General features: G+C 39.9%; 2 protein-coding genes across 2 annotated transcripts; both read right to left on the bottom strand.

Moving 5' to 3' along the window:
• Positions 1 to 4,739: 4,739 nt before the first annotated feature.
• On the bottom strand, positions 4,740 to 10,562 carry tmem236 (transmembrane protein 236; the record flags this gene model as incomplete). The annotated part of the gene is made up of 4 exons (XM_084368592.1): positions 4,740 to 5,649; positions 7,580 to 7,706; positions 8,526 to 8,598; positions 10,309 to 10,562. 4 exons carry the CDS (start codon positions 10,560 to 10,562, stop codon positions 5,033 to 5,035), a joined length of 1,071 nt encoding a protein of 356 aa, XP_084224718.1. The 3' UTR covers positions 4,740 to 5,032.
• Positions 10,563 to 12,278: 1,716 nt separating this feature from the next.
• stam (signal transducing adaptor molecule (SH3 domain and ITAM motif) 1) lies at positions 12,279 to 24,872 on the bottom strand. The gene is made up of 14 exons (XM_084368133.1): positions 24,521 to 24,872; positions 22,212 to 22,296; positions 21,942 to 22,017; positions 21,630 to 21,725; positions 21,357 to 21,503; positions 20,761 to 20,851; positions 20,346 to 20,541; positions 19,873 to 19,967; positions 18,761 to 18,849; positions 18,468 to 18,555; positions 18,314 to 18,368; positions 18,052 to 18,205; positions 17,042 to 17,163; positions 12,279 to 16,084 (listed from the first exon to the last, which is right to left on the bottom strand). The coding sequence occupies exons 1-14, from the start codon at positions 24,558 to 24,560 to the stop codon at positions 15,859 to 15,861; spliced, it is 1,560 nt and encodes a 519-aa protein (XP_084224259.1). The 5' UTR covers positions 24,561 to 24,872; the 3' UTR covers positions 12,279 to 15,858.
• Positions 24,873 to 25,561: the final 689 nt, after the last annotated feature.

Genomic DNA, 25,561 nt, shown 5'->3' with positions numbered 1-25,561 from the left:
TGGTTCATCAGCCATCCTGTGTTTATTTGCCCTCCCGCTACCCCACCTCACTGTCGAAAACAGACCTCTCCTCCAGCCTCCCCCCGGATTAAACCCCCCAAATAGTCTTGCTACAAAAACTAAATGTCATTTTCTTCTCTCTGTCTATGTGTGTGCCCCTCAGTGCTCTCTGGTCTGGTCGGACTTATCCAATCAGAGCCCTCGACTCACTCCACATCCGTCTTGCCTGTCTATCCCTCCCTTGTAAGCCCACCCTGGGAGTCCAGATACAGAGATTTTCAGGTTCTGTGCAATTCCTCTTTTCTTCCTCTCCTCAGAAATCCCAGCAGCTCTATAGCTCCTCCTCCTCTCACTCCACCACGCTGCTTCCCTCTCTCATCAGGAGCGTTCCTGCTTACCTGAGTCACTCCTTGCTCTCCTGTTGTGACAGTGTATGCACATGTGTGTGTGAGTGTGTGTGTGTGTGTGTGAGTGTGTGTGTGTGGAGGCTGCAGCTGAAGCTCACCGCTCTCCCTCTCTCTCTGTTGCCATGCTAGAGCAGGTAACATTCGGCTAGCGCAGGAGACTCACAGCCTGAATTCAAATGCGCCTCCAGCCTCTCCGATTTACAAAGCCTCCACCCATCCTTAACAGCAACCCCCCCATCTCTCCCCTCCTCTCGCTATCCGTCCTCTCTTTTTTCCCCCCTTCTATCTCGTTCTCTTCATCTCTGTCTACAGTGTCTCCTCCCTCTCTCCCTCCACTGTTGCTTCCTTTCCTGTCATTTCTCCTCTCTGCTGTCGCGCTCTTTCTTGTTTTTCATGCTACCTTGAGAACTGCACTGGGGATAATTCTGTGACTGCCTAACGCTGCAAAAACTCTCTGTGTTTTCGAGTCATTTCTGTCTATAGTTTAGTCGAAAGCCTGAAGAAAATCTGTCAGTGCAGTGAGAATATTTCATCCTGTTTCTGAAAGAAATCAGCTTGCTTCTAAAAGTGCATAAAGTCTCTGTCGTTTTAGACTTAATTCAACCTTTGTAGTTGAAGCCACTGTAGCGACTCTTCGAGGCTGTCACCATGCGCAGTGACGCAGTGACTAAAATGCTAAATCAACATGCTCACATGCTCACAGTGACAATGCTAACATGTTAAAGGGGCAATATGTAAGAATTTGAGTTGAAAAGGTAAAAAAAAAACAAATAAAATTATGAACAGAATGTGAATTAATAACAGTTTTGATATTACGATGTTGTTGCAGAGACATATTTAGTAAATGTCTCTGCAACACCATTAGCATGCTAACCAGCAGATGTGCTAGTGGTGTAAACACTCCCCTGTTCAGGAGTTCCCATTCGGACGTGCAAGCTGCACAGAGCTAACTAGCTAAGGGCAGCTACAGCTAGCAGCAGTTAGTGGCCATTCTGGTGATATGCAGCAACCTTTTTTTTGTTTTGATTAGACGGCTAATTGTTACATATTGCAACTTTAATGTTTGGCAAACAATGTTGGGGAATTAGGGGAATGTCATTAGTATTGCAATGTTTATCTTTGACTAAAGACTATCTTTTTAATAGTGGATTTATCTTCACTCCTATTTATCAACCAGACTGCAGCAGGGATCCGCCGAGGTGGCCTCCATTGTCCGGTATTTACATGCTATAATGTTGACTGCTGAGTGGAGCTGGAGGGGAAACATTACTTCTTAGATTTAACTGTACAGAGAGGAGTGGAAGAAAAGAAGAGAGAGAGTCTGTAGTGAGTGCTGAGTTGAGTAAGAGGTTGACCTGAATTCAAACACAGACACACACACCTCAGTGCATGCCATTGCTCACTAGTTTATGGCTAATGAACAGTAAAGTAGTCTGGCTGTTGTGGGTGGAAAAAAACACAAATAACAGCACAGTCGAACTCGCAACTACCACTGCTGATGAAATCTATCTGACCAGACTCGAGTACAAATGTTAATGGACGAGGTAATGATTTAGTCTTATCCAGGTTAGGTTTAGTCACATTTCCTGACTTCCTTCCTCACTCTCTGACTCTTTCCTGGAAGTCAAAGCGATTGGCAACCAAATTCAATGAACCGCAACATGAAGGGAACTTGTGGATTTCTCTGGGTTTGAACTTTGTTGGAAACATTTGGAATAATGTAACAAATCTTACTTATTAAACAAAGAAATGTAATGTAAGAAAAAGTAGATTTTTGTGTCTTATTCCCAACTCATCAAATACTGATGCTTTGGGACAAGTTGGGAATGAGACTCAAAAATCTACTTTTCCTACAAACTGGACACAAGATTATTACAAGTCATCCTGGCGGAACAATGGGTATCCGTACAGGATTTCACGGCAATCTGTTCAGTACTTGTTGAGACATTTGAATCATTTAGGAAAAGACACTGAGATTCATCCTCTGGGGACAAAGAATGTCCGGCTAAAATTTGTGCCAATCCATCTCAAAGATGAAGACAAATTTCACAGGATAAGTGAAAACTTGGCTCGAGGCTAGATTAAAAAGTCAGGGATCCTCTATCCATTATGTTACATCCTCTGGGCACTTTGGATTAAGGGATCAACAGGAAGGTTATTACAGTTCATCCTGATGGGACGATGGGTGTGTACACAATGTCGAGTCAGACCATCTAATAGTTTTTGAGATATTTAATTAAAAGCCAGCCTCGGTTAGGGGATCACTAAATTCATTAGGATTCATTCTATTTTGACCATGAATGTTTGTACAAATTTCTTCGGACCAAAGTGGTGGCCAGGACTGAAATTTCTATCCCAAGAACCAAACTAGACGACTACGTGCATAGACAAGATCTGCAGAAGATATAGTTCATAAATACACTTAAAATGTTACAAGGCTTGGCTGGTGGTAACTCAAAAAATCCTCACTCGGGTATGCCATGAAAACTTTTGTACACGACTTCTGAAATATTGGCCACAGTCCTGACATCTGTGTGTTCAATGAGTACAGAAAAAAGCAGGTTGCTGCACTTGAATCCATTTGAATCAAGTACTTGTTACAGGTTGATGTGCATTGGAAATGTGTCCAAGTAATATGGCAAGGCAGATTTTTCCCTTGATTCAAGAAAGTGGAACTTCAAGGACAAAACAACAAAAAAAACAAGAGGGAGATTTAAGCATGCTGAATATGAAGTTACAACTGGATGAATTAATGCAAAGCTTCTCTAAGCATGCATGAAAAGTTCAGCTGATGACTGAAAAAAGAGGAAAGAAATGAAAGCCTCTGCCTCAGAGGAGTCTTTAAAGTTGAACGTGGATCTTACAGGCTCAGATAAAGAGGAGCAGATACAGGCTGTTGCTTTTTCCTTTGATCATTCGGAGCGTTTATTCTGTGTCACGGGAATAAAAGAAATATGTGCTCTGCAGTCTGCCGACACGACATACTGTAAAATGGCCACAATAACTGAAGCTGCACTAATGCTTTCTTGAAGATTATAGTATGAATCATTAAGGAGGAGGATGATCGTGGCTATAGGGAAATTAAGAGAAGTTAATTTTAGGTTTCATACCAGTAAATGAAAGCAGGCCAGCTCTGCTCCCTCCTTCTGAATTACAGCTGCTTGTCTGGTGTCCTGTCACCGGTGTCACCGTGTATATCATTAATAATGCCTTTAACAAATCTCCCCTCTCAGTGTGGCAAAGCATTTCAAGCTGATATAAATTCTTGTCTGGGATTCACCACATTTATCACCACAGATGCATCAGGATGTTTACTGCTACTTTTTCAAATTCTTCATTTTTCCCTTCTCTTTTTTTTTTTTTTTTTTTTTGAGAGACAGGAGCCACCGGTTTGGCAATTCCCTTAAACACTTTGTCGCGCAGCCCTGGCTCATCCATCAGACGGACAAAGACCAAGTGCTCCACGGGGTGTAATTCTGTCAGACTTGTGCGGGTGGAGGACTACCGATTATACACCAGCGTCTCTCTGTGGTGTCACTGTGGCACTCTGTATCGATACTCACTCACACACACACACACACACACACACTCATTCGCCAAGGTTACAAAACAAAGAGTTATACGGCCATGAAAACACATAAACCACCATGGTGCCTGCAGCACAGGCGAAAGATGAGGGTGAGATGCTAATTTGCAGCAGCCAAGGACAAAGCAAGGAATTAGAAGCTGCAAAGAAAATCTGGTCATGTGATGGTCCTGTGATAGAAAACTGCAACTGAACTGAACTCATGAGAGAAAAACTGAGAATATATACAGAGGAGGAAGAAGTACGCAGATCATTTACTCAAAGCTGCTGTAAGTCATATTATTTTTCATTAAAATAAGTGTGAAACAGCTCTATATTCCTACAGTAATCACTGTAGAGTGGTTCGTCAGTAACCCATGTCTCTCCTCCCTCAGCTCATGCAGTGAGAGAGAAAATACATTCTCTGGCATCCCTTCCCACTTTATCCAATCAGAACAGAGAACTTTAAAAAGAGGCGGTCCTGTCTGCTCCTGAACGTGAGGAGAGCACGATCCTCCTGTTTGCTGCTATATCTGGCCTTTCAGACAAATGTGATAAAAGTACAATATTTCCCTCTGAGATGTATAAAAGTCACATGCTGTGCATTTAAACAAAGTATATTTATTTAACATAGTAAAGGTGACAGGAAATGGTTTAAAATCATCACATTTCAACATCACTGTAGTTTGTTAACAAATGTTGTACGGATATAAAATAAAAAAAGAAAAAACATAGCAGGTAAACACAATGTCATCATCAGTATCAATAAATACATTTGGATTCAAATATGCCACATAAAAATGAGAACAGTTGGCCGACTGTACACTCCAACCCACACAAGCTTTAATGTTTTAAATCCAGAATCATTTTCACACCTTCATTTGGATGAATAGCTTTATAATACATTTGCAGCCATTACAATTCAAAACACGTTGTGCTTCTTCATCAGTACGAACACCGTGTATCCCCGGTGCAGCTCCCCACACATAAATATACCAACTGTTCAACCATCCACAATCAAAGCAGATATTTCATTAACAACACAATGTGCAACTCCTCCTCAAAACATGGCCTGCCTTTTGAAAATCCTCAGCCTGGTCAGGAATGTAAAGTAGATAAAAGTCAGGCTCACCAGCACATTTTTCAACGGGTACAACACAGGAGTTACAAAACCAAACACGACGATCAGGGCGACTCGAATGACAAAGAAGGGAAGGTCCTGCAGAGCAAATCCAGCAGAAGACAGTAGAGGGTTGTTGGGAGTGATGGCCACACGGAGAGTAGACATGAAGGCCACGATGTAGATCGGGAACACCCAGGCTGAGAAGAAGATCAATGGCTCTCCCGCCACTCTCACCAGCTCCACGGTGTCGAGCCAGAACATGAAGCTGTCCACAAAAGCCTCCGCCCTGCCGTCCCTCCTCCACAGGAAGCGGAGAGGACCAGAGTAGGACCGGGGCCTTGAAGAGGAGGAGTACAGGTAGGCAGTGCTGGGCGCTCTTGAGCCAGCGAGGTCTCGCCATCTGCCTGGGGTGCCGCCGTTCCTGGCCTCTGGTTGGCCCTGGGTCAAACCATTCTGGCCTTCATCAGTGTGCAGCTGGCCGTTTACTGTGGTCACAGGTTCCAGGTGGGTGAGGACGGGGCCTGACATGTCAAGGTCAGGATCCAGGCCGTCTGCTGCAAATGACAGTACACACAACATCAGCTGTATTCAGCAGCATATGGGGATCAATAACTATCTTATCGGATCTTAATGCTCACTTGAACATTAATTACCAGTGTGTTATGTTTTGGGCACCAGTCCTAAGAGCATACTCTAATTTTTAATCTTTCACTTTTGCTTTTGTTCACTCAACTAGTGTTTAATGTGCTGTATGATGCGTGTGCTTTCCCTTCAACATTTAGAGCCGAAGAACACCTGAATTAATCAACATTTCCACTCCGGGGCGTCCACTGATCACAGGGTTAGCACTGCGATCCCCAGCTCCTCCTGTCCACATGTCCCTGTGACACCGAACCCCAAATTGCTCCAGATGGTCAGACTGTAGCTCATTGCCATCAGCGCCTGAGTGTGTTTGTGTGTCCATAGGTGAATATAAAGCAAATTGCAAAGCACTGCAAAGAAGTGCTATTAAATGTAGCCAAGTATGTGTTTCTTGCTCTGTATTTTGAGATTTTAGTAAAAACAACAAAAGGTTTTCTTATAAACTTTTAATATTGTCTTGGTTAAGTGTTCAGCACTTTCTTTTTTTAACTTTTAATCAGTGTACTGCGACAAATACGCATAAAACAGTAAAAGTTGCAAGTGGTGGATAAACTGAAAATCAAATATACAGATGTGGTGTCAGTGTGCTGAAGAAAATGTGCTTTAGGGACTTTTGGGCGTGATTTTGGAAGTGGTTGTTTTAAACTGGTGCTGTAAAGTTGCATTAGAGAAGCATATACAGTATGCAGTATATCCTGGCTATCAGGACCAGATTAGCCTGCTCTTGGGCCAGAGGGGAAAGTGAGCTATGTGTCCCCCCCTACACCAGATGTTCCCCAAACTCTATCTGGAGATCCCAGAAACCAGCCACTACATCTACACTGGAATAGCACCATGCTCCAGGTTTGCAGTAGGTTAACCAACTTATGACATCATGATTCAACCCAATTTGTTTAAAGGTGCAATATGTAAGAAGTTGGAATATTAACTAAAATTATCAACAGAATGTGAAGAATGTGAAGTTTTGGCGTTATATGCAGAAGTTAGCATGCTAACCAGCTAGCCCTGGCCCGTCCAGGTGCAAAGCTTCTGTGCTAGCAGTGCTAACACTAACCCTCCCCCTGTGCTCTGAGCTCTCAGTCCATATTGCTGCCTGCACAGAACTGATCAAACTAGCTAACAGCAGCTATAGTTAGCAGCAGGTCGCAGTTACTCTGGTGATATGCTGGTGTGGCCAATTCTTTCATGTTGCACCTTTATGGATACCTTTTAGATGGCAGACATTTTGACTTTTGACTTGACATTTTGTACATGTGTAACTCATGGTGTGTTCAATGTAAACTGATAAGTTGGAATATCCATGTCAGTTGTCAACGTCAATTTCAACTCGAATGCCTGGTCAGGTTTACAAATAGGAACGTCTGACGCACTTCACCAACCCTAATCTCAAAATCCAAGATGTTTGCTACACTGATCAACAGTGGTTTTTTAGCACTTCCATCAGATTTATGTGTCATTAAATCAGTCATAAACACAGTAGTGTCCAACTTATATGTGTGGAAAGTGGCTTTGCTGTTTGTACGTGCATAAGTGTTGTTATTACTGGTATAAAGGTATGGCTAACAATGGCTTACCTGACTTTTGCTGGTTTTCCAACTTGGCAACTGAACTTGGGTAATGCGTTATCCCAAGCTCTGACTTCAGCGGTAAACTGAACCCACCATAACTACACTTTACTACTCTGTTATATGAGTCATGACAGTGTGACAGTGAGTCAGCTGTGACAGTACCAGTCATTTTATTATGTACATGTCAGAGCATCTGCCTGTGTTCATCCTACAGAACAAACAATATTTAAAAAAAAAAAAAAAAGCAGGATATACACACGCCTTCAAGACTTACATGATCCGAGGAGCCTGCAGGACCGAATCCTCTCTGTGATGTCCACACAGATGAGGCAAACAAGCACCAATGAGACAGGCAACTCATTGAAATGGTCGCGGATCCCAAGATTTTTGTCCACCTGCACCTGCAGTACAACCAAAAGCATTAAAAATAAATGTGAATTCAATAGCAGAAAGAACTGATCTGCCACTGAGAAATCATGAAGGATGAAGCAGGACGAAACTAAATCGAAACTCTTCATTACAACATTTGGCAGCGCTGAGAAAGAGGCACTCCTGCATTCCAAGTTTTTAGAAGCCATCTGATTTTATTACCCCATCATTACAGACATTAAGATGGTACTGAATGCCTTTAACACGAGATTAAGAAATATTAAACGTATGAATATGTCTGACAGGTCTTTGTGGCCAGATTCTCTTATTTATGATCTTCCTTGTCCATTAATCAAACGGTTAAGGACACAGTGTTGCATGCGTAAAAAGTCAAGTTTTCCTAAGAGTTGTGGATGGTATTAAAGTTTGGGTTAATGGCCAACGTGTTATGTTCACTGTGGGTTACTGAATACCCCGGATGGAGAGCTCAGTCTTGTGACGATGGACACATTCCTTTTACTTGTGATGGTGTCAAAGTCCATCTCAGTACACAGCGAATATATTTGGATGCTACTTCAGGAAGCAAACTCTCAAGAGACTGAGTAGACCTGGTGACAGGCCATCGTTTTCTCTCTCTGTGGTGCAATGTGCCGTGTCAACCATCACTCAGTGAATAATTATAGTGATCTAAACACCATTCGCTCACACAAGGGGGTCATAAAACCAGTTTGTGCCTCAAATGGACTGTTTACAACAAAAATGCCTCTTCAAGGACCCTGTCGGAGCATGACAGAAAGAAGTGTCAACAGGTGCTCCTCAGTGACGAGAGCGATCAGTCTCGATGACATTACCTTGGAGCTGGTTATTAAAATAGCAAAGCACGGAAAAGTACACAGGAGGATATACGCCAGCGCTGTTGGTCTCCTGTAAAACAAATTAGGATGTTTGAGTTCACATTTGAATAATGATCCCAGTATGTTAACTATTCTCAATTTATATACAGCATTTTGTTGTGTCAAACTTTGGAACATTGTTCCAGTGCAACAAAGTCACTAAATATTTTTACTCCATTTACTCAAGTACTGTAATTAAGTTCAGCTAAATACTATTTGCCACAGACTAAGATTCACACCACGACTTCTATCCTACATAGTATATGGAAGCATATTGCTGCCACTCCAGAAACAGAAAAATGGATCAGTATAACGTTATAACATGAACGGTTTGATGTTATGGGATATGGGATATACATATATATATATATTATTATATATATTGTTTTTTTGTTTCTCAAACGTTTTATGTTTTAAAAAATATGTTACGATGTTATAACAGTGAAACGTTCAAGTTTTATCAAGACAAACAGTATATTTCCCAGTCTGGGATCAATAAAGTAAAGTAATTCTAATTTATATTTTATTACAAGAGAAGATTCTTATTATAAGTGGATCAGTTTGCATGAGGTGATGCTGATACTGATAACATACTTCCGTACTTAACTTTATAAACTATATATTATGCATCCCCACTAACAATGTCAGATAGATGTCATGGTAAAAAAGTGAGATGTATCCGAAGTGTAGAAGAGTAAGTTGCAAATAATTGCAGATGAATAGAGCCAAACTACTTTCATTGACCAGTCTACTGTTTGATTTTTGTCAGTGTGTTTATCTGCAGACTAAGCAGCCATAGGCTCAGCTTTAATATGTTGACACATCTGAATTAACTGATTTTATCAAAACATTTCATTTGAATTTTTTGGCAATATGCCCCATAAAAGCCAAAATAAGTGTTTGTGATTGTTTTGATTGATTGGTTATTGTATCAGCTGAAACTCTTCCACATTGTGCTTCCTTGATAGTAGTTACTTTCTAGATTAAAGAGAGAATATGTAACTTTGGCTGAACAAAGGCCACTGTGGCCATAATTTACAATTATGCGAAAATGACAAATGCTGTAGTAGAGACGAGTGATAAAATCAGCGACTGCTGGTTATAAAGTGATGTCTAGCTTGCTATTGTTACTTACAGGTGTGACACTCAAACCTCAAAGTGTATTGAACTGAGCAAGACTGCATTTTATTGCTTTGAATTCAACTTTTCATTTGTAGGAACATTTTGTTATTTCTTACGTAACATCATCTTGCTTTAACATTACACATACAGCACATATTAAACATGATGCTTTTCTTTAAAGGTGCACTATGTAGTTTTGGGGGAAGACATTTTAATCCAAAGAGAAAGATCTTCAATGACTGATATTCAATGCCTAAACAAACTAAATAAAGAAACTCTCTTTGTTTTCATGACTGAATAAACAAACTGACCTTAAAGGAGAGTTAATACTGTTTTCATTTGTTTATATGTGGCGGACCCTGCCACCTTTCTAGCTTCAAACAGTGTTCTGGGGACCTTGTTTTCCTCTGAGAACAGCTTGTTTATTCCTTGTGTTTCCTCCTTGTCAGTTTTATTTATGTAGCAACAAACTCCAAATCTGCTCTTAAAAGGTATTCTCATTATTCTGACTTTGTTCACTTCTCTATATCATCTCTCATTTGTTAGATGTAAGGTGTTTTAATTTTTGCACGTAGATAGTTTGACACTGACTACAAGACTTCCCAACATCTGTACTCACCACTGTGTGATCTCTGAGACAAACCTCCGCCGCTTCAAGATCAGATATTTCAGAGGAGCCCACACCAGCAGGGTCGCAGTGGTCACATAGGCGATAGAGACCGCCACCACCAGCCAGTAGGCCGTCAGATTATCTCCTTGCACATCATGTATGATTCTGGCAAACCTCTCCATAATCACAAAGATGGGTACGATGAGGGCTGCAAACTGCAGCACCTCATACAGGATGAGCTTGACCGTCTTCCCCGAGAGCATGGTCTCTGAACACCAGTTGCTGGTCTGAACTTGGAGCCAAAGACTTTGACAATCATCTCCCACGAAACGAGCCTGTCGGGCCGTTGGACTCTGCACACTGACACTGCTTACACTGCAGCGGAGGCTGTATTCTTTTATTGCTGAGGTAATGAGGTGGTCATGCCTTTTTATGGGCTCACAAAGACGAGCACTCCTATCCCATAATTTCAAGGAGAAAATTACCCTGTGCTCACAGCTGAAATTTACATGAGCACTGGAAAAAGTACTAGATTACATTCAGACATTACATTAGATGATCAAAATAATAAACAGAATTCTAAATATACAAAATGTTAATATTGAAGTGAACTGCAACACAATTAAAAATGTAATGTGAAATTGGACAGTTCCTAATAATTCCCACCACAGTGACCTGCTCTGTGGCTGTTAGGACATTCGTCTTTATCGAGCCTGTTGTACACTTTACTATATTTCTTCCATCCAGCCTTTCTCAGGTCTCAAATACCCTGATCTCCATCTAGTGGCCAGGCAGTGGACAATATTAGAAGCTCTTGAAATGTATGACTCTCACATTGTATGTAAGTAATAAGTAGGACACAAATACAAGTTACTCACATGAAAAAAGGTTTCAGAGTATGACATCAAAATGTTGTTTTCAGTCAGCAGCGTAACAGTTTTGGGGAAAAACATCTTCAGGTATTTTACAGTCAGATTCTTGTTTATTTGATACGCCTCACTAATGCTAAAGCTAATGCATCTGATTGGACAGTACTTCAATAAATTCTAGCTTGATGAAGGTAATATTGTTCAGTTTTTGTTGAAACTGTTTTAGACATGTCTTCATTGGACTGTATGGTCATTTTGGGGGATTTAATTTAAGGCAGCTGTAACTAATGAACTGGCAGTTGAGTGCATTTTAAAAGTTTAATGCTCAAAAAACAAGCTGTATGTGTTTTATGAAGACTCTGTGGCTGTGGTTCGATCAGATTTGATTAGCAACATAAGCAAATAATCCCACAACTTTTATTATGTTTTGAGCCAAATGTTGCTAAAAATCTGATTGGTGCACAGAAATATGAGAAAACACCCGTTTTTCCAACTGAACTTGAAGAAAAAAAATGTGTTCACGTTGGACCCCATCACTCATAGCTGGAGCTGATTGACAAAATGTGTTTTTTTAAAGGCCTTATAATCTCCTGAAAATGCCTCTCAGTTGTAAAGTTAAAGGGGAAGTCTGGTATATTTTAACATGGCTGTACTCAGTAGATCACTGCAACACCGGCTGCAACGTAAACCCTGAGGGCAACCGTCCAAGTACATCAACTAAAAGTGCTTGTTTTCGCCCCTGATTGTTATTCCAAGTGTCTGAAAGCATTACAGAAAGTATCCCAACAAAGAAAGACTTTTTTTGTTCAAGAGTAAAGTCATTTTTGTTTAACTAGAAAAAAAAAGCAGCTTTGTTGCTCTTGCTGAATCCACCAGACTCAGTTTACAGAAGCAGAGATGTTATCATCTTAAAACAAACGACTCAGACTTGACAGAAACGAAATTAAACTCACCAAAACCTTTTGGACATATAGGTCATTTAAATGCCAAAATATGTAAGTATAATGCCAAAGTTTAAAAACAACAAATTCTCCTTTAAATATAACTAGATAAAAACAGAAATTATTATTTTACCTGAAAAAACAAGGTCCAAGAACAGGGAGCCATTGATATTATTCTGTACATTTGGCCTGGTTTTATTGTGAATACCAATTAATAAGTATGGTTAAAAGAATACATACAAACAGCAGGGTACAAGTTTAGACAGAAACTTTACAATAATGATGTCGTTTTAAAACATAAAAACAGGCAGCATCTCAATCCTGTGCAATAAAGTTACATCGGGGCTGCAGTCCAACACTGTGGTGCAACAAGATGTCACGTTTGGATGATGATGATGATGATGATGATTAACTGGCTCCTGGTCTCGTGGTCCCAGAATAGCTGCTACTTTTTTTTTTATCATATTTGATATTTTCAGCCCTCTTTGATCCAACATTAACACTATTTCACTCTTACTTTTAGTTAAAGGCAGCAAAGAAAACAACAAAATAAAAGATTCTTGTTTTTGAATCGACTATATTAATGCAAAAAAATCAAGTTCTGGAGAATAAATTGTCCTCTTGCTGCCCAGGTACCGAGCTTAAGTGTGGGGTTGTTTTATACTCTTAAGGCGGCACAGGGATGGCAAAGAGGATCGCATCCGAAAAATAGTATCGCGAGAGAAGTTGACATCACATCCTCAACACTAGGGCTGCAGCTACAATTTTTTCGGCTTATTGTTTGCATGATTAATCGATTAATCGTCAGGTTTAGTCTGTAAAAGGTTAAAAAAAATGTGAAAAAATGTTCATCACAATTTCCCGAGTCCAAAGTGACGTCTTCAAATCGCTTCCAAAATCCAAAGACTCTTCATTTATCACCATAAATGACGAAAAGAAGCGGCAAATTCTTACATTTAAGAAGCCGGATACATTAAATCTACATGAAAAATGACTGAAAAGATTAATCGATTATCAAAATAGTTGGTAATCAATTCTTTCGATCAACTAATTGATTAATTGCTGCAGCTCTAATCAACACACCAATTTGCCCTGCAATTGGAAAATCGAGTTCAACACAAGCTGCTCAGAAATTCCTTCATGTAGCTTCGTTCAACATAATACAACCAAAGATAAATAATCTTCCTGCTTCATTAGCTTTTTGCAAACAAATCAGTATTTGCAAACATCAACTCTTTCCCACTGACTTTTAACATGTAGTAGTACGTTATGAGAAGCAGACTTTGTACAATATTTGATCTTAATCAAGGCGTCACTGTTACTACAGTAACGACAGTTTAGTGGGACCTTGGGAAAGAGGTGTTTATAAATCCTGACTGTACCTTCCAGAATTGTAGGAACCTTATTTCAGTTCTGCTTCAGGTAGAATTTGTTTTTAGTGTTAGACAGCTCTGAGAAAGGACAGGTTTGTAATGCGTGGGGAGGTTCGATCAGTTTTTCACATTACCATTTGACCCTACAGTACAATAAGCATGTATCAAACACAGAGAGAAATGTCCATGTTCTCATGTGAGCGATTTTAAATATACAACTAAGTTCGGCAGAATATCGCAAATTCCGCTTTTCTGTGAATACATACATCCTGCACTGCTTCTCCATTTAAAATAGCATAACAATAATCAAAACATAAATTAAAATGCACTACAAAAAAAAACAACATAGTATTCATTTTTCAACACTGACTAAAGAGATGCTTCAAAGACACTGGGGCCGTTCGGAGAGTTCGCCCCATAGTAGCCAAGTCTGTGGTACCAGTCTGTTAATACAGCCCCTGAATGGAGACGGAGCAAAACCCTACATCCACCAACAGGGATCTAGAGCTTCTCAATTTGAAAAGGAAAACTCTGCAGTATGAAGTTAGGAGTCGATTGAGATAAGAAAAGAAAAAATATCTTGTTTTCCGGCATGTGAGAGTTTTTTTTTCTTCTTCTTCATTTTGTTCTCTTTGGCTTTTACACCTTTAATTCAGCAGGGACATCACGGCTGCAGAGTTCACCTTTAAAAGGCTGAGAGAAACACCCGGAGCTGTGCTAACATACAGCCCACCATGAGGTCATCATGTGGCTTCACTACTAGTTCAGTACAGTATATACAAGAGACATGTGCATGCTTAATCCCCCTGGTTTCTTTTCCCTCCAAAAACAAAGTGGCTTCAGTTTGATACTTCTAAAATTCAACGACATATACATGATGTAGTAGCCTAACGATTTCTGCATCGCTAAAAGTCCTTTTTCTGATCAAAAAAAAGAAAAGAAAAGAAATGTAAGTCGACGCACCCTTTTTGTGACGTGATTAGCGGTTGCTTTAAGTGGGTGAGAAGGCTGTGGCATGTTAGTGTGTGAGTGAAGGTAAATTATCACATACTGCTGAGGATGTGTGAACCAACGGGTGCAACTATGTTTAAGTGTGTGTTTGTGTCCACTGCTGTACACCTGGCGGTAGTGTGTCGGAGTATCATGTGTGTGTGTGTGTGTGTGTGTGTGTGTGTGGCTCCAGTGGGCATGTTAAGGGGTGGTGTGTGTGTGGCTCCAGTGGGCATGTTAAGGGGTGGTGTGAAGGACTGCCTGTGCGTAATTCACACTTGATCAAATAGTAATTGCATATATATTTTGTGGTTGAAGTGGCTGCAGTTACACTGGTTTTCTTTTAGGTAACGTCTTATTTAACAGGTCTGTAATTTCTGAATATTTTCTAGGAAAATATTATGGAATTTTATACTAATTAAAAGTTAAAATACTGCAGATTAACAGTTAAATTCACTTTATTAGTGTAACTTACGGAAACAGTTCACTCTAAAATAAATATTTTGTTCTTAACTGTAGAGCTATATATCCATCTAGACTGTTCTAGTGTGAGTTTTAGAGATGTCTGCCTTATCTCTACATTTGAAAACAGCAATGTCTCTTTTCAGAAATCATGACCTGGGTACTCAAGATGATCCATAGACCTTGTTGTGAGCATGTAGGAACTATTTTCTTTCTACCGAACTACACTGTGTCACTGTGCAGAAGGAAGTGAGAATCATACTTGCCAACCTTGAGACCCAAAAATGTGCATATTTAAGAACTAACTAAAAGAACTTCCCTCCGAATTTCTCCTATAATTTGTACCAAATGAAGTCGTTCTTTCCAGGAATCTATTTAAAAATTACAGACCCATGATATAAAGTGTTACCACAATTCTTCAATAGTCCTATCATAAAAAGGAAGCAATAAATGTCAGGTCTCGTATATTAAAAAAGGACAATGCATATATTGCTATCAGATCTAGATTTGGAAGTGATCAGGCTTGAATGATGACCAAAACTTAAATAAGTGCAACTGAAGCTCAAAGTGCCACTGAAAGCTCCTCTCTGTACTCACATCCGAGTCATGCAAGGACAGGAGGAAGAAGAGGAAGAGTGTAAATGCAAAACAATAATTAAATACAGTCCTAAAAGAACACGGTTGGTGTGAGCTCTTCAAATCAAACCCTCATGATCACTTCTAAACCTGGAGTGAAAAGTGTAACTGTATTCATATTTAAGAGTGTCAAATGTCGAGGTTAGTCTACTCTGTTTGAATTTTTCCATCCATCTGGTGACAAAACTAATTATAAAACGTAATAAAAGAAATGATCTATGACCACTATTTGATCAGGTCTGGTGTGTGTGTGTGTTCGTGTGACGATTATAGTAAGCTCAGGCAGCCCTATAGCAAGGCTTTCTCTGAGTAGGGGGCCTGTGAGATGTCTGAGGAAGGTGCTATGCTCGGGCCGGTGCTGTAGTTTGGCGTCTGCGTCATGCCTGCGGGAGTCGTGCCTGGGGCTGGGCCGGGAACGTTCGCTGCGTTCTGGTAGGACTGAACGTCTGCTGGGGCCATGCTGCCTGGAGCTGCAGTGTAGACTGGCGGCTGGCCCATGTACATATGAACGTCACTGTGGAAAAGAGCGACGCAGCATTCACTACAGCAAGATGGAAGCATTATACTCATAATACTGTAAACTCTCTAATAAAACCCTCAAATAAAAGCCATGACCAGCATGAACAAGTCAGTCACTATTATAAGACAGGTATGGAACCTCACAAAGTTACAAAATGCTTCTGTGCTGGTTTTCAGTGCTGTTAAGTTATCGTCAATAAAACTCACCACTCCCTGCAAATTTCCAAATATTAAAAAGCCATTTGAGCTGCTCGAAGCCTTTTAATGTTAAATATGTGCAGGAAGTGTCATTGATGGTACCGTAACGGCACTCAGAAACACTGTTTATTCTGTTCAGTGACCAATTGTGTTAAAGAAGTGAAACTCATAGCAGCAGAGTGGTGAATCTGTCTCTGTTGGTGTACTTACACATTACTGCTGTAAATTGAGTTTGGAAAATTAAAAAATTGTCATATAGTTCACATAGTTTATAAAGTGTCCCCTAACAACTCACTCAAGTCAATGATATTATCATTATTTTAGGGGAGTTTGGGGCTGGTTTGGCACAACTTGAAATCACTCAATTGCAGGTCTGCTCTGCAGGACTATCTGGATAATGTATCCAGGGACAGTTCCAGGTACACATGGGATGTCACATATGCCTGTAACAAGTAAAGGCCTGGTTCTGGAGTTCTGGATCTGCAGTTGTGGTAAAATAAAAGGTAATAACTACTATTTGAGAACGGTAGTATCCAAGTTGTCAGGGGGAAAAAAATGGTAAATAGACTCTAGATGAGATATAAAGTAAAGTAGTGAAAAGTTCTAGGTGTTGTAGCTAAATTCACTAAACCTTTCCTCCCTTTAAAGAGGGCATGTAAACAGCATGACGTGAAGCTAATTTTATTTATGTCAGTAACTTGTAATGTGCTTTGTTGAACCAGAATACCAAACTACTGGGGTATGTGGAACTCACCTGGGAGCTGGCTGACCAGGCATGGGGGTTCCAGCTGGAAGCTGCTCCATGGGAACAGTGTAACCCTGCACCGCGGTACCACTCATGGCATACGAACCTGATGCAGGCTGACCAGGGTAGACCTGTGTGCACATACAGTGTTAATGAGTCTGTGCTAGGATCAACAGCAAATAAGACCATTTACATGTAAAATAGCAGGTAGGTATCCAAAGTAAATCTATATAATACTACATTTTATCTTATAACATGGTGCTACTTTTCTCAATTGGAAAAAAACATTAGTCTGCAACAATGAGCTTCTCATTCCTCCTGAAGTTATGGAGGCATATCATACAAATGGACATTTAAACTGTTACTGTTAAAGTACAGTACACCAAAAACTTAATTTTCTTCTCATCTGGAGTGTAAATGAAGACCATCTAGATATTTTGGCATGATTCATTAGGCTTGGAGATACTGACAGTGGTGAATCATGGTATTCAGGGCTGCAACTAACAATTACTTTTATGATTGATTAATCTACTTATTATTTTAATGATTATTTGATTAATCATTTAGTCTATAAAAGGTAAAGAAATCATCATAATTTCTCAGCCCAAAGTGACGTCTTCAAATTGCTTCTTTTGTCCAACCAACAGTTCAAAAACAAAAGACTTTTCCTTTATGATCATAAAAGACAAAGAAAAGCAGCAAATCTTAAAAGTTAAGCAGCTAGACAGAGCAAATGCTTGACACTTTCCCTTGAAAAATGACTGAAACTAATCGACTAATCAATTAATTGGCTAACAATTGCAGATCTGATGGCAGTCTTGGTCCAAGAACTCAAATTTTAAAAGGGTTGAAAGGCAACATCCTCTTTCTGAATAATAATTGATAATTTACAGACCTCATCATGAACAGTTTCTAGTGGCTCCATCAGTTTGTTACTTAGTTTTTTAGTGAACTGCCCCTTTAAGACTGAGGAAATTGTGCACATATCATGTCTCGCTTCTATGAAAAGGTGACAGTACCTGTTGTGCTACGCTGGCAGGTTGCTGCATGTAGTACTGTTGGCTCTGCAGCTTGGCATACATGGCGTAAACTGGATCTTCATTCATTAGCTTGGCATACAACGACAGAGCCTCCATCACCTTCACATTGAGCTCTGACAGCTCCGAGTGCTTCCTGATGATACAAACCCCACACGGCAAAAACATAATTAGATCTGCTTAACTATTTATGGAGCGCTTGAATTAGTTTTTATGTCTGGCATCTGTAGTTTTCTGTACGTACCTGTCTATATCCTCCAGCTTCTGGTCAATGAGAGGACCCATTTGATTGCAGGCACCTGGTAAAAAAAAACATCAATAATCCACTTTAATAAAAACAATACATTCCAGATTAGCTTCTGTACACCGACATTGACTTCTGTGTCAAATTCAGTTACCTTCCAACTGTAGTAACTCGACGCTGTCTGACTGGTTGTCCGTGGGATCTGCGCTCTGGATCATCTGCAGTAGCTGGTCCATTTTGTCCTGAAAGATTGCCAAAAAAATTCAGCGATGACACTTAATACAATATAGCAAACCTAGTCTATGATTTTTGATTTTGTTATTCTCACATCGTCAGGAGGTAAGCAGATCTTATTTGGAGCAAGACTCTTTATTTATTCATGCAACAGTCAGATCTCGTTGAGGCTGAACAAGCTTCGTATGCAGGAATTCACACGAGGGAACTTACCTCGTCTATATATACAGGCTCTTGTTCGGGCTCTATAGTCTCCACCTGGATGTCCTCACTGAACTGTACTGTCTTCTTCTCTGTCTTCACTGTAGATACCCAAGCAACAGCGGGTGTGGCAGCAACAAAGCAACATCAGTAATCAGTTTCACATACATAAGAGGTCGGGAGACGCTGACTTGACGCTCACTAATGGTCCGATTAGATTAGAGGAAAATAAAAGTTACAATCCGATACGAGTTATTGACAAATCATCTTCAAATGACTTGTTGGTATACGTTGAGTTACTTTTTATGCAACCTGCAGTAACAAGTCATAAGCTGTCGTCATGTTCGGAGGAAAAGGGCCGAATAGCAGAATGCACATTAGCAGTATGATTATATTATCTAAATATAATCAAAATCACAGTTTGGCTAAGTGTAAGTACTGTAGTGCTGTAGAGATGCCCTGGCCTATAATCTTGTTCTCCAGATTCATTACATTATTACATGTTTGTTTGGTACTGACCCCAACAAATGTCACATCATCATGATTTGAATCGGTTTTTTTTTCAGTGAAAATGAAAATTACAATGCTATAAAAGAAGTATAATTAATGTGAAAAAAACCTCCACCTTGTAGTGTCAAGTTCTGCGTGTACATCATTCTGCACAGTGAAGCTCAAACATTCAACATTAGGAACCAGAAGAAAAACACGTTTTTGACTGAAGCAGCAACTACAGAAGAAAAATGATTGTGTATCAACCTGGCGTGATACTTCAAGCTGTCGTATTAGTCTCAGAAACGATAAAAAGTTGTATAAATCTCTCTCTAATAAGAGGGAATTCATCCAGAACGCTATCAGAGCAATTCTCAAATGGCTTACGAGAAGTACAGGCAGCAATGTCTTCTACTGCATGTGATAATCCACTGATCATTTTCTGTCTATGCAACCAATGTCTTGATTTCACTGTTCTTTGAATTGTTGCACCAGCCGTGTTTAAGTGATAAAGTATTTCCCACTCTAGGATCAATAAAGCAATATAGCTAATGGACTAAATAGGCTATCAAAGTGCTACAGATGACATAAGTGGATAAAGGGTATGTTCTGTGAGTGAGTGTGTGTGTACTCACTCATCTCAGGCTCTGCAGTGAGGTCAGCAGTGACAAAGTTGGAGGGGAACAGCCCGATTCCCTGGTATGTTTCTCCTTTCCACCAGTTGGGGTCACTGAAATGAAAAAAAAAAACCAAACAGATTTTAAAGATTTTAAATTGATGTCGTTTCAGTGCTCGTATTAAAGATTCAACAGATTAGATGAGCAGATTATTTTACTACTTAATTTGTTTCAAGCTTCTTTAAATCATTAGGACGTTTTTTTCTATTAATTCCTGAAAAGTAATTTCTTAGAGATAATACAGTAAAGTGATACCTGAGGGGTAAATTTGTTGTCAGTGCTCAGCTCAAAGGCACTGAACAGGACAGACTCTTAACAGGGAATGGTCACCTGACTCAGAATACCACCTAGCTGCCCTCAATCCTCTCAGTTATTTAACAAATCCTCATGTGCTGATCCTACATGCCTTTTCTCTCTGTGTAAAAATTCACCTATCGTCCAGGATCGTGATGATTTCTCCCGACTTGAAGGTGAGCTCATTGTCCTCAGCGGCCTCAAAGTCGTAGATGGCGCGGACCTTCCTGCCGTCTGCCTTGTGCGATGAGAGCAGGCTGGAGGTGTTGGGGTAAAGGCTCGACAGGGAGGTCTGTGGCTGCTGGCGTTGCTCCTTCAGCGACAGCTCGATAGCTGCACACAAACAAAAGAGACGGATATGGGAAATTATGTGTTTGCCCTTGAGAGTCCTTCAATATTGCTGAACATCTGCAAAGCATTAATCCAGCGTAAACAGTGATTTATGCAATGTAAATAATGAATTAAAAGTGTTGGCGTGCATGTTTTTAGGGATAATGCTTCCTCAATTACATTTCTTCATTTACAGCCGAGGACTGAAGAAACATCTCTTACCTTTGGCCAAGTCTTCTTCTTCTTTTTTGTTTGTTGAGGTGGAAGGATCCTTCGCCACTAAAGCAGGGCTTGCTTTTGCTTGCTCTGCAGCCTGTGGATAAAAGAAAATTGCATGCTTAGGTGAATCAGCAGAAGATTTAAAAGGACAAACCCGGGTTGTAACGTAAAGCAAAAAAAAACAACCCAAAACTCAAATTTCTCATTTGAATAAAACATTTTTGTAAGATATATGTTAGATTATTTGGTTTATTTATTTAACAATTCACTTTAAATGCACAACATTGGTTGCAACACCAATGTAAATGCACAAATAAAGGAGCATCAAGGATAAAGACAGTCACAGAACTTTTGTCCATTTTGTTCCTCGTTCTAGTGAGATATAATATTAAATTATAGAAATAAATTAATATTAAGACAGTAACAACGTTGATACGACAGGCAGCAAAGATGCTCAGCCAGAGCCGAAATAGGGACATTGAAGTTGTATGGTTTTGGTTTGAATCATCCGTCCACCCCTTACCTTTTATACAGAGTACGCTTATTCTGAAAAACAAATTCACAAATGCAAACTAGTCTATTCCACCCTACGTGCCTACCTGGGATCCAACAGCTGGAAAAGTAACACCCTGCTCACGTAGATTCTTGATCATAGCCGAGATCAAACTGAGTTGGGGATCGTTGCGGAAGTCCTCTGCCCACTCCACCATCAGGGCTTTCAGCTTCTCACACACTTTTGGGTGGCCCTTCGGACAATCATTAAAAAAGCACCTCATGAGAACAAGGTACTGGATGTACATCAGCATTAAAACAAAGAATAGGTCTCACGTGGACAACACGCATAAAAAAAGGAAAAGAAAAAGACATCATACCTTGTTTAAGACGTTACTGACTTCACTGGCAAACTCTCTGGAGCACACCTCCAAGTGAAATATCTTCCCACAGTTTGAGACACAAGCACCAAGGAGCTGTGAGGACATCAGTACAAACAAATCATCAGACTCACTATTTCATCCAGAGCAACGTGTGACAAACACCTAATTTCTCATAGAATAAAGTCTGTGCCTACACTAGTTCACATCTCAGTGAAAGGTTTAGACGAGACGAGAAGACAACATGATGCCTCCGTGAACTGTACAATCACACTTATACCAAACATGGGTGTTTGTTTACACTCTGCTTACAGTCAGTGCCTGCATGGCCACATGGGGATCCTTGTGGTTCACTCTTCTCATTATAGAGCGAAGACATTCTTTCGGCCTGCAGCAGAACGATAGAAATAAACAGCTTGAGGACAAAGAAAATCCAGTGACATTCACTAGAATAAGTCACTTAGGATGTTTTGTACACTTTGTGTCCTTGGGTTCTATCTCCAACCCTGGTATTTGTGTTTTACAATGCCTGATAAATGTGTTTGTGTGTGAGGTTTAAAACGAAGAAGACAGTTAACTAACCCAGTGCGTGACTGCCCTATCTTATCACATATGTCCAGAATGAGGCCCCAGTCCTCAGCTGTGTTCATCTCACTGGTTGCTTTCTCTGCAGAAAAGAAGCACAATGACCAACATAAGCAGAAAAATTAAAGATTGCAAAAGCACTTTTTTCATGACTTATTCCATTTAGTGTCAGCAAGAAGAGGTGAGGATCAGAAATAATAAAGCCTCTCGAAACAAGCTCTTTGTATGTGCAAGATCCTCTTCTTTGGTCTTTTCTGTTTTTTTAAATCATAAAAAATAAGAATAAACGTTCAAGAGATACAGACAGAATAACAGAAGCCCCAACAATACAACCGCCCTGTAGTAAATACCGATCTGACGAAGCTTGTAATGTCTGGTTTGGGTTCAGACTGTTGGAGGTGTTAATTTAACTTGAAGTTAATCTGTGCTGTTAAGAAATTACAAAGGTTAGCGTCTGTGTTTCAAAAGTGGTGAGTTCCCCTTTGCCATTGCAGTTTTCCTGTCTTTGGCATATGTCACCATGATTTTATGCAACTTCTCATGTTGCCAAATGACACATTTTTTGCAATCTTTGATGGGCCAGCAGTTCATGCAGTAAAAATAGCTAATAATCCCACTGCATACCTCATGTTTACATATAAATTCATTAATAAAAGCGGTGAAAGTAAGACCTCTAACAAAGCTGAAATGTACTGCTATCCAACCGTATGTCCCATGTGTTTACCTGCCTCTGTAATCATGAAATGAATACATACTAACTCTGGGAAATTGCACTGGCAAAGAGACAAAACAGTCACAAGTTTGGTGATGTATGCCATCTGATGATATGAATTTGACATGCCATTTACACTGGCGAAGCTATTTGAATTCCCCTTAGTGTTTAGACTAAGTTTAGACTTTAGGAATAACTAGCAGGGTTTCTGTTCCTGTCGTTATAGGACCTGGGCACAGCACTTAAGCTGAAAGAACAGAAGAAACTTTACTGAGACACGTTTTATTTCTTCACACTGCATTGCTTCTGTCCTCTCATCTACTCTCTGTGTTGGAGTTTCACCGTGGGCTGTAATATTATCATTATCAGTGGCATTAAAAGCTCTTAAAATGACAATAATATTGTTTATTGCAATTATTTCTTGGACAACATATCGTCCGAAAAAGAAAATCATAATGAAAGGCCATTCACAAAGATATGAGACCATTGTGACCAATGCTGAAAATAAATGAGAAGGATTTATTTATGATCATACTGGATTTTTGTTTAATTTTAACATCAATGTGATGATGTAAATCATTTTTAAGGTAAAGAAATTGCTGACTTAGCCAGAAATCATTAAGAGGTTCAGAATTGCTTTATAGAAAATGTACTACATCAAGATGTATAACCACTGAGATATCAGATTAGGAATACTACACAGAGAAATTTCATAACATCCCCACAAGTAAATGATCAACACTGCCAAAGAGACGCAGAACAGCATATACTGCAAAAACAGCCTGAAAATGACCACTCAAGCTAAATAACACCTGTCGTCCATAACATACACATCATCATGTGCTTGACTAAATTTGCATTTACAGCTAGTTAAAGGGCTGTAGCTTTATATCGTGCTGTATAATGAGGTGTTTGTGTACTTTGGCCACCTCCTGCACCCTGTAACATGCTAATGAAGTGGTTAACCACTCGACACAGAACAAAGAGAGAAAAGGGAAACACACAGTGTCTTTCTGGTTTCATACACCACCGCATCCTCTTTCACTTGCATTCAGCGTGACATGCCAGGTTCATCATATTGGTTAGTCATCACACAGTGAGGCAATGATGAGGCAGATGGCTAGCTAGCTAACGGTACTTCAATTATTTGATGACTGCATCTGTGCCCCACGTCTAATAACACTTGAAGATAGACTTAACATATAACAAATAAAATAAGTAAATAGCACACGCAACGTTCGCTTTACACATGGCGTGCATGAGTAAACGTTTTCAAAGCTTTTTATGCCATCAGTAAAATGTTAGTTTGCTGCTAGCTAAATCTCAACATAAGATGAGGCTGTTAGCCACTTAGCTAACTGGCTAGCAGAGCGAATCACAACAAACACAGGCAAACGAGACTGAAGATGCATTCACATGGGCTACAGCGTTTCCGTGTACATAGCCTGCAGTATACACTGCAACACAGCCATATATACACACTATCATTACAGCTTTACAGGGTAAAAGACAGCTGGAGAACACAAACAAAGCTGACAGATCAAAGCTACTGTAGCTAGCCTGCTAGAAATAGCCCCCAGTCCTGATTACTCACCAACATCTTGGTCAAATGGGTTTGTCGTGAAGAGAGGCATTGCTGGTGCGTTGACAACAACAGATATCGCCTTCCCCTGTTATTTTCTTTCCCTCTTTGTCTTATTTCATACAATAAAAATGCATAGTAACGACAAGTTCATGAATGTCAAATGTAGCTGGCTGCCTGATTCTACACAGTCACTCCTTCGCCAGACGGCAACAAGCGAGGCATTGTGGGTAATTGAAGCCGACAGCCCCGTGTTGAATAAACCGCTGCTGTCATCGAGTGTGATGCGATGACACACCGTCCGTCACCGAGCCGCTCCTCCGCTGTGCTCACTGTACAGCGGACAAAATCAACCATAGGAGACTAACTGCCGTGCAAAATAACATGTCATCGTCAGGTGATGCTGGTCATGTGACGTTATCTCATCGCGTAAAGCACCGGACAGTTTACTGAAAGTACTGAGTACTGTTACTTTACTCTTTATGTCTGAGAGTAAATCGACTCCCTCTGGTAGGATGTAGATTAATACAATTATCAATGATGGAGCAAGGGGCTCATATGGCCCATTTTACTCAAAGTGAGAGTAAAAATACTCTATTACAAGCGGTGGTAGAATGTAACTAAGTACATTTACTCAATTACTGGAACTAAGTACAATTTTGAGGTACCTGGCTGTGCTTTACTCGAGTAGCCTATTTCCACCCCACTAATGTACATACTGGAGGCAAATATTGTGCTTTAAACTCACTACATTGATTTGATGACTTTAGTTACTAGTTACTTTTCAGATTACATGTTGCATCAGAGCCAAATGAGTGAATGTTTTAGTACTGTAAGTACATTGAATATCAGATACTTTAAGACTTTTACTCAAGTACTATTTATGTGAATGACTTGACATTTATCGTGACATCTTTACTTTTACTCAAGTATGACTTTTTGCACTTTATACATCACTGGTTACAAGTAAAAGTCTTGCAATCAAAGTCTTACTTAAGTATAAGTAGCCTACATAATTCGGCGATCCGCATCAAAATAATACTTAAAAGTACC

Source organism: Pagrus pagrus (genome assembly GCF_965226575.1).
Source record: "Pagrus pagrus genome assembly, chromosome: 12".
In the NCBI taxonomy this organism is placed as follows: domain Eukaryota; kingdom Metazoa; phylum Chordata; class Actinopteri; order Spariformes; family Sparidae; genus Pagrus; species Pagrus pagrus.
The sequence above is the reverse complement of the archived record's forward strand: the minus strand, read 5'-3'. Positions and strand labels throughout refer to the sequence as shown.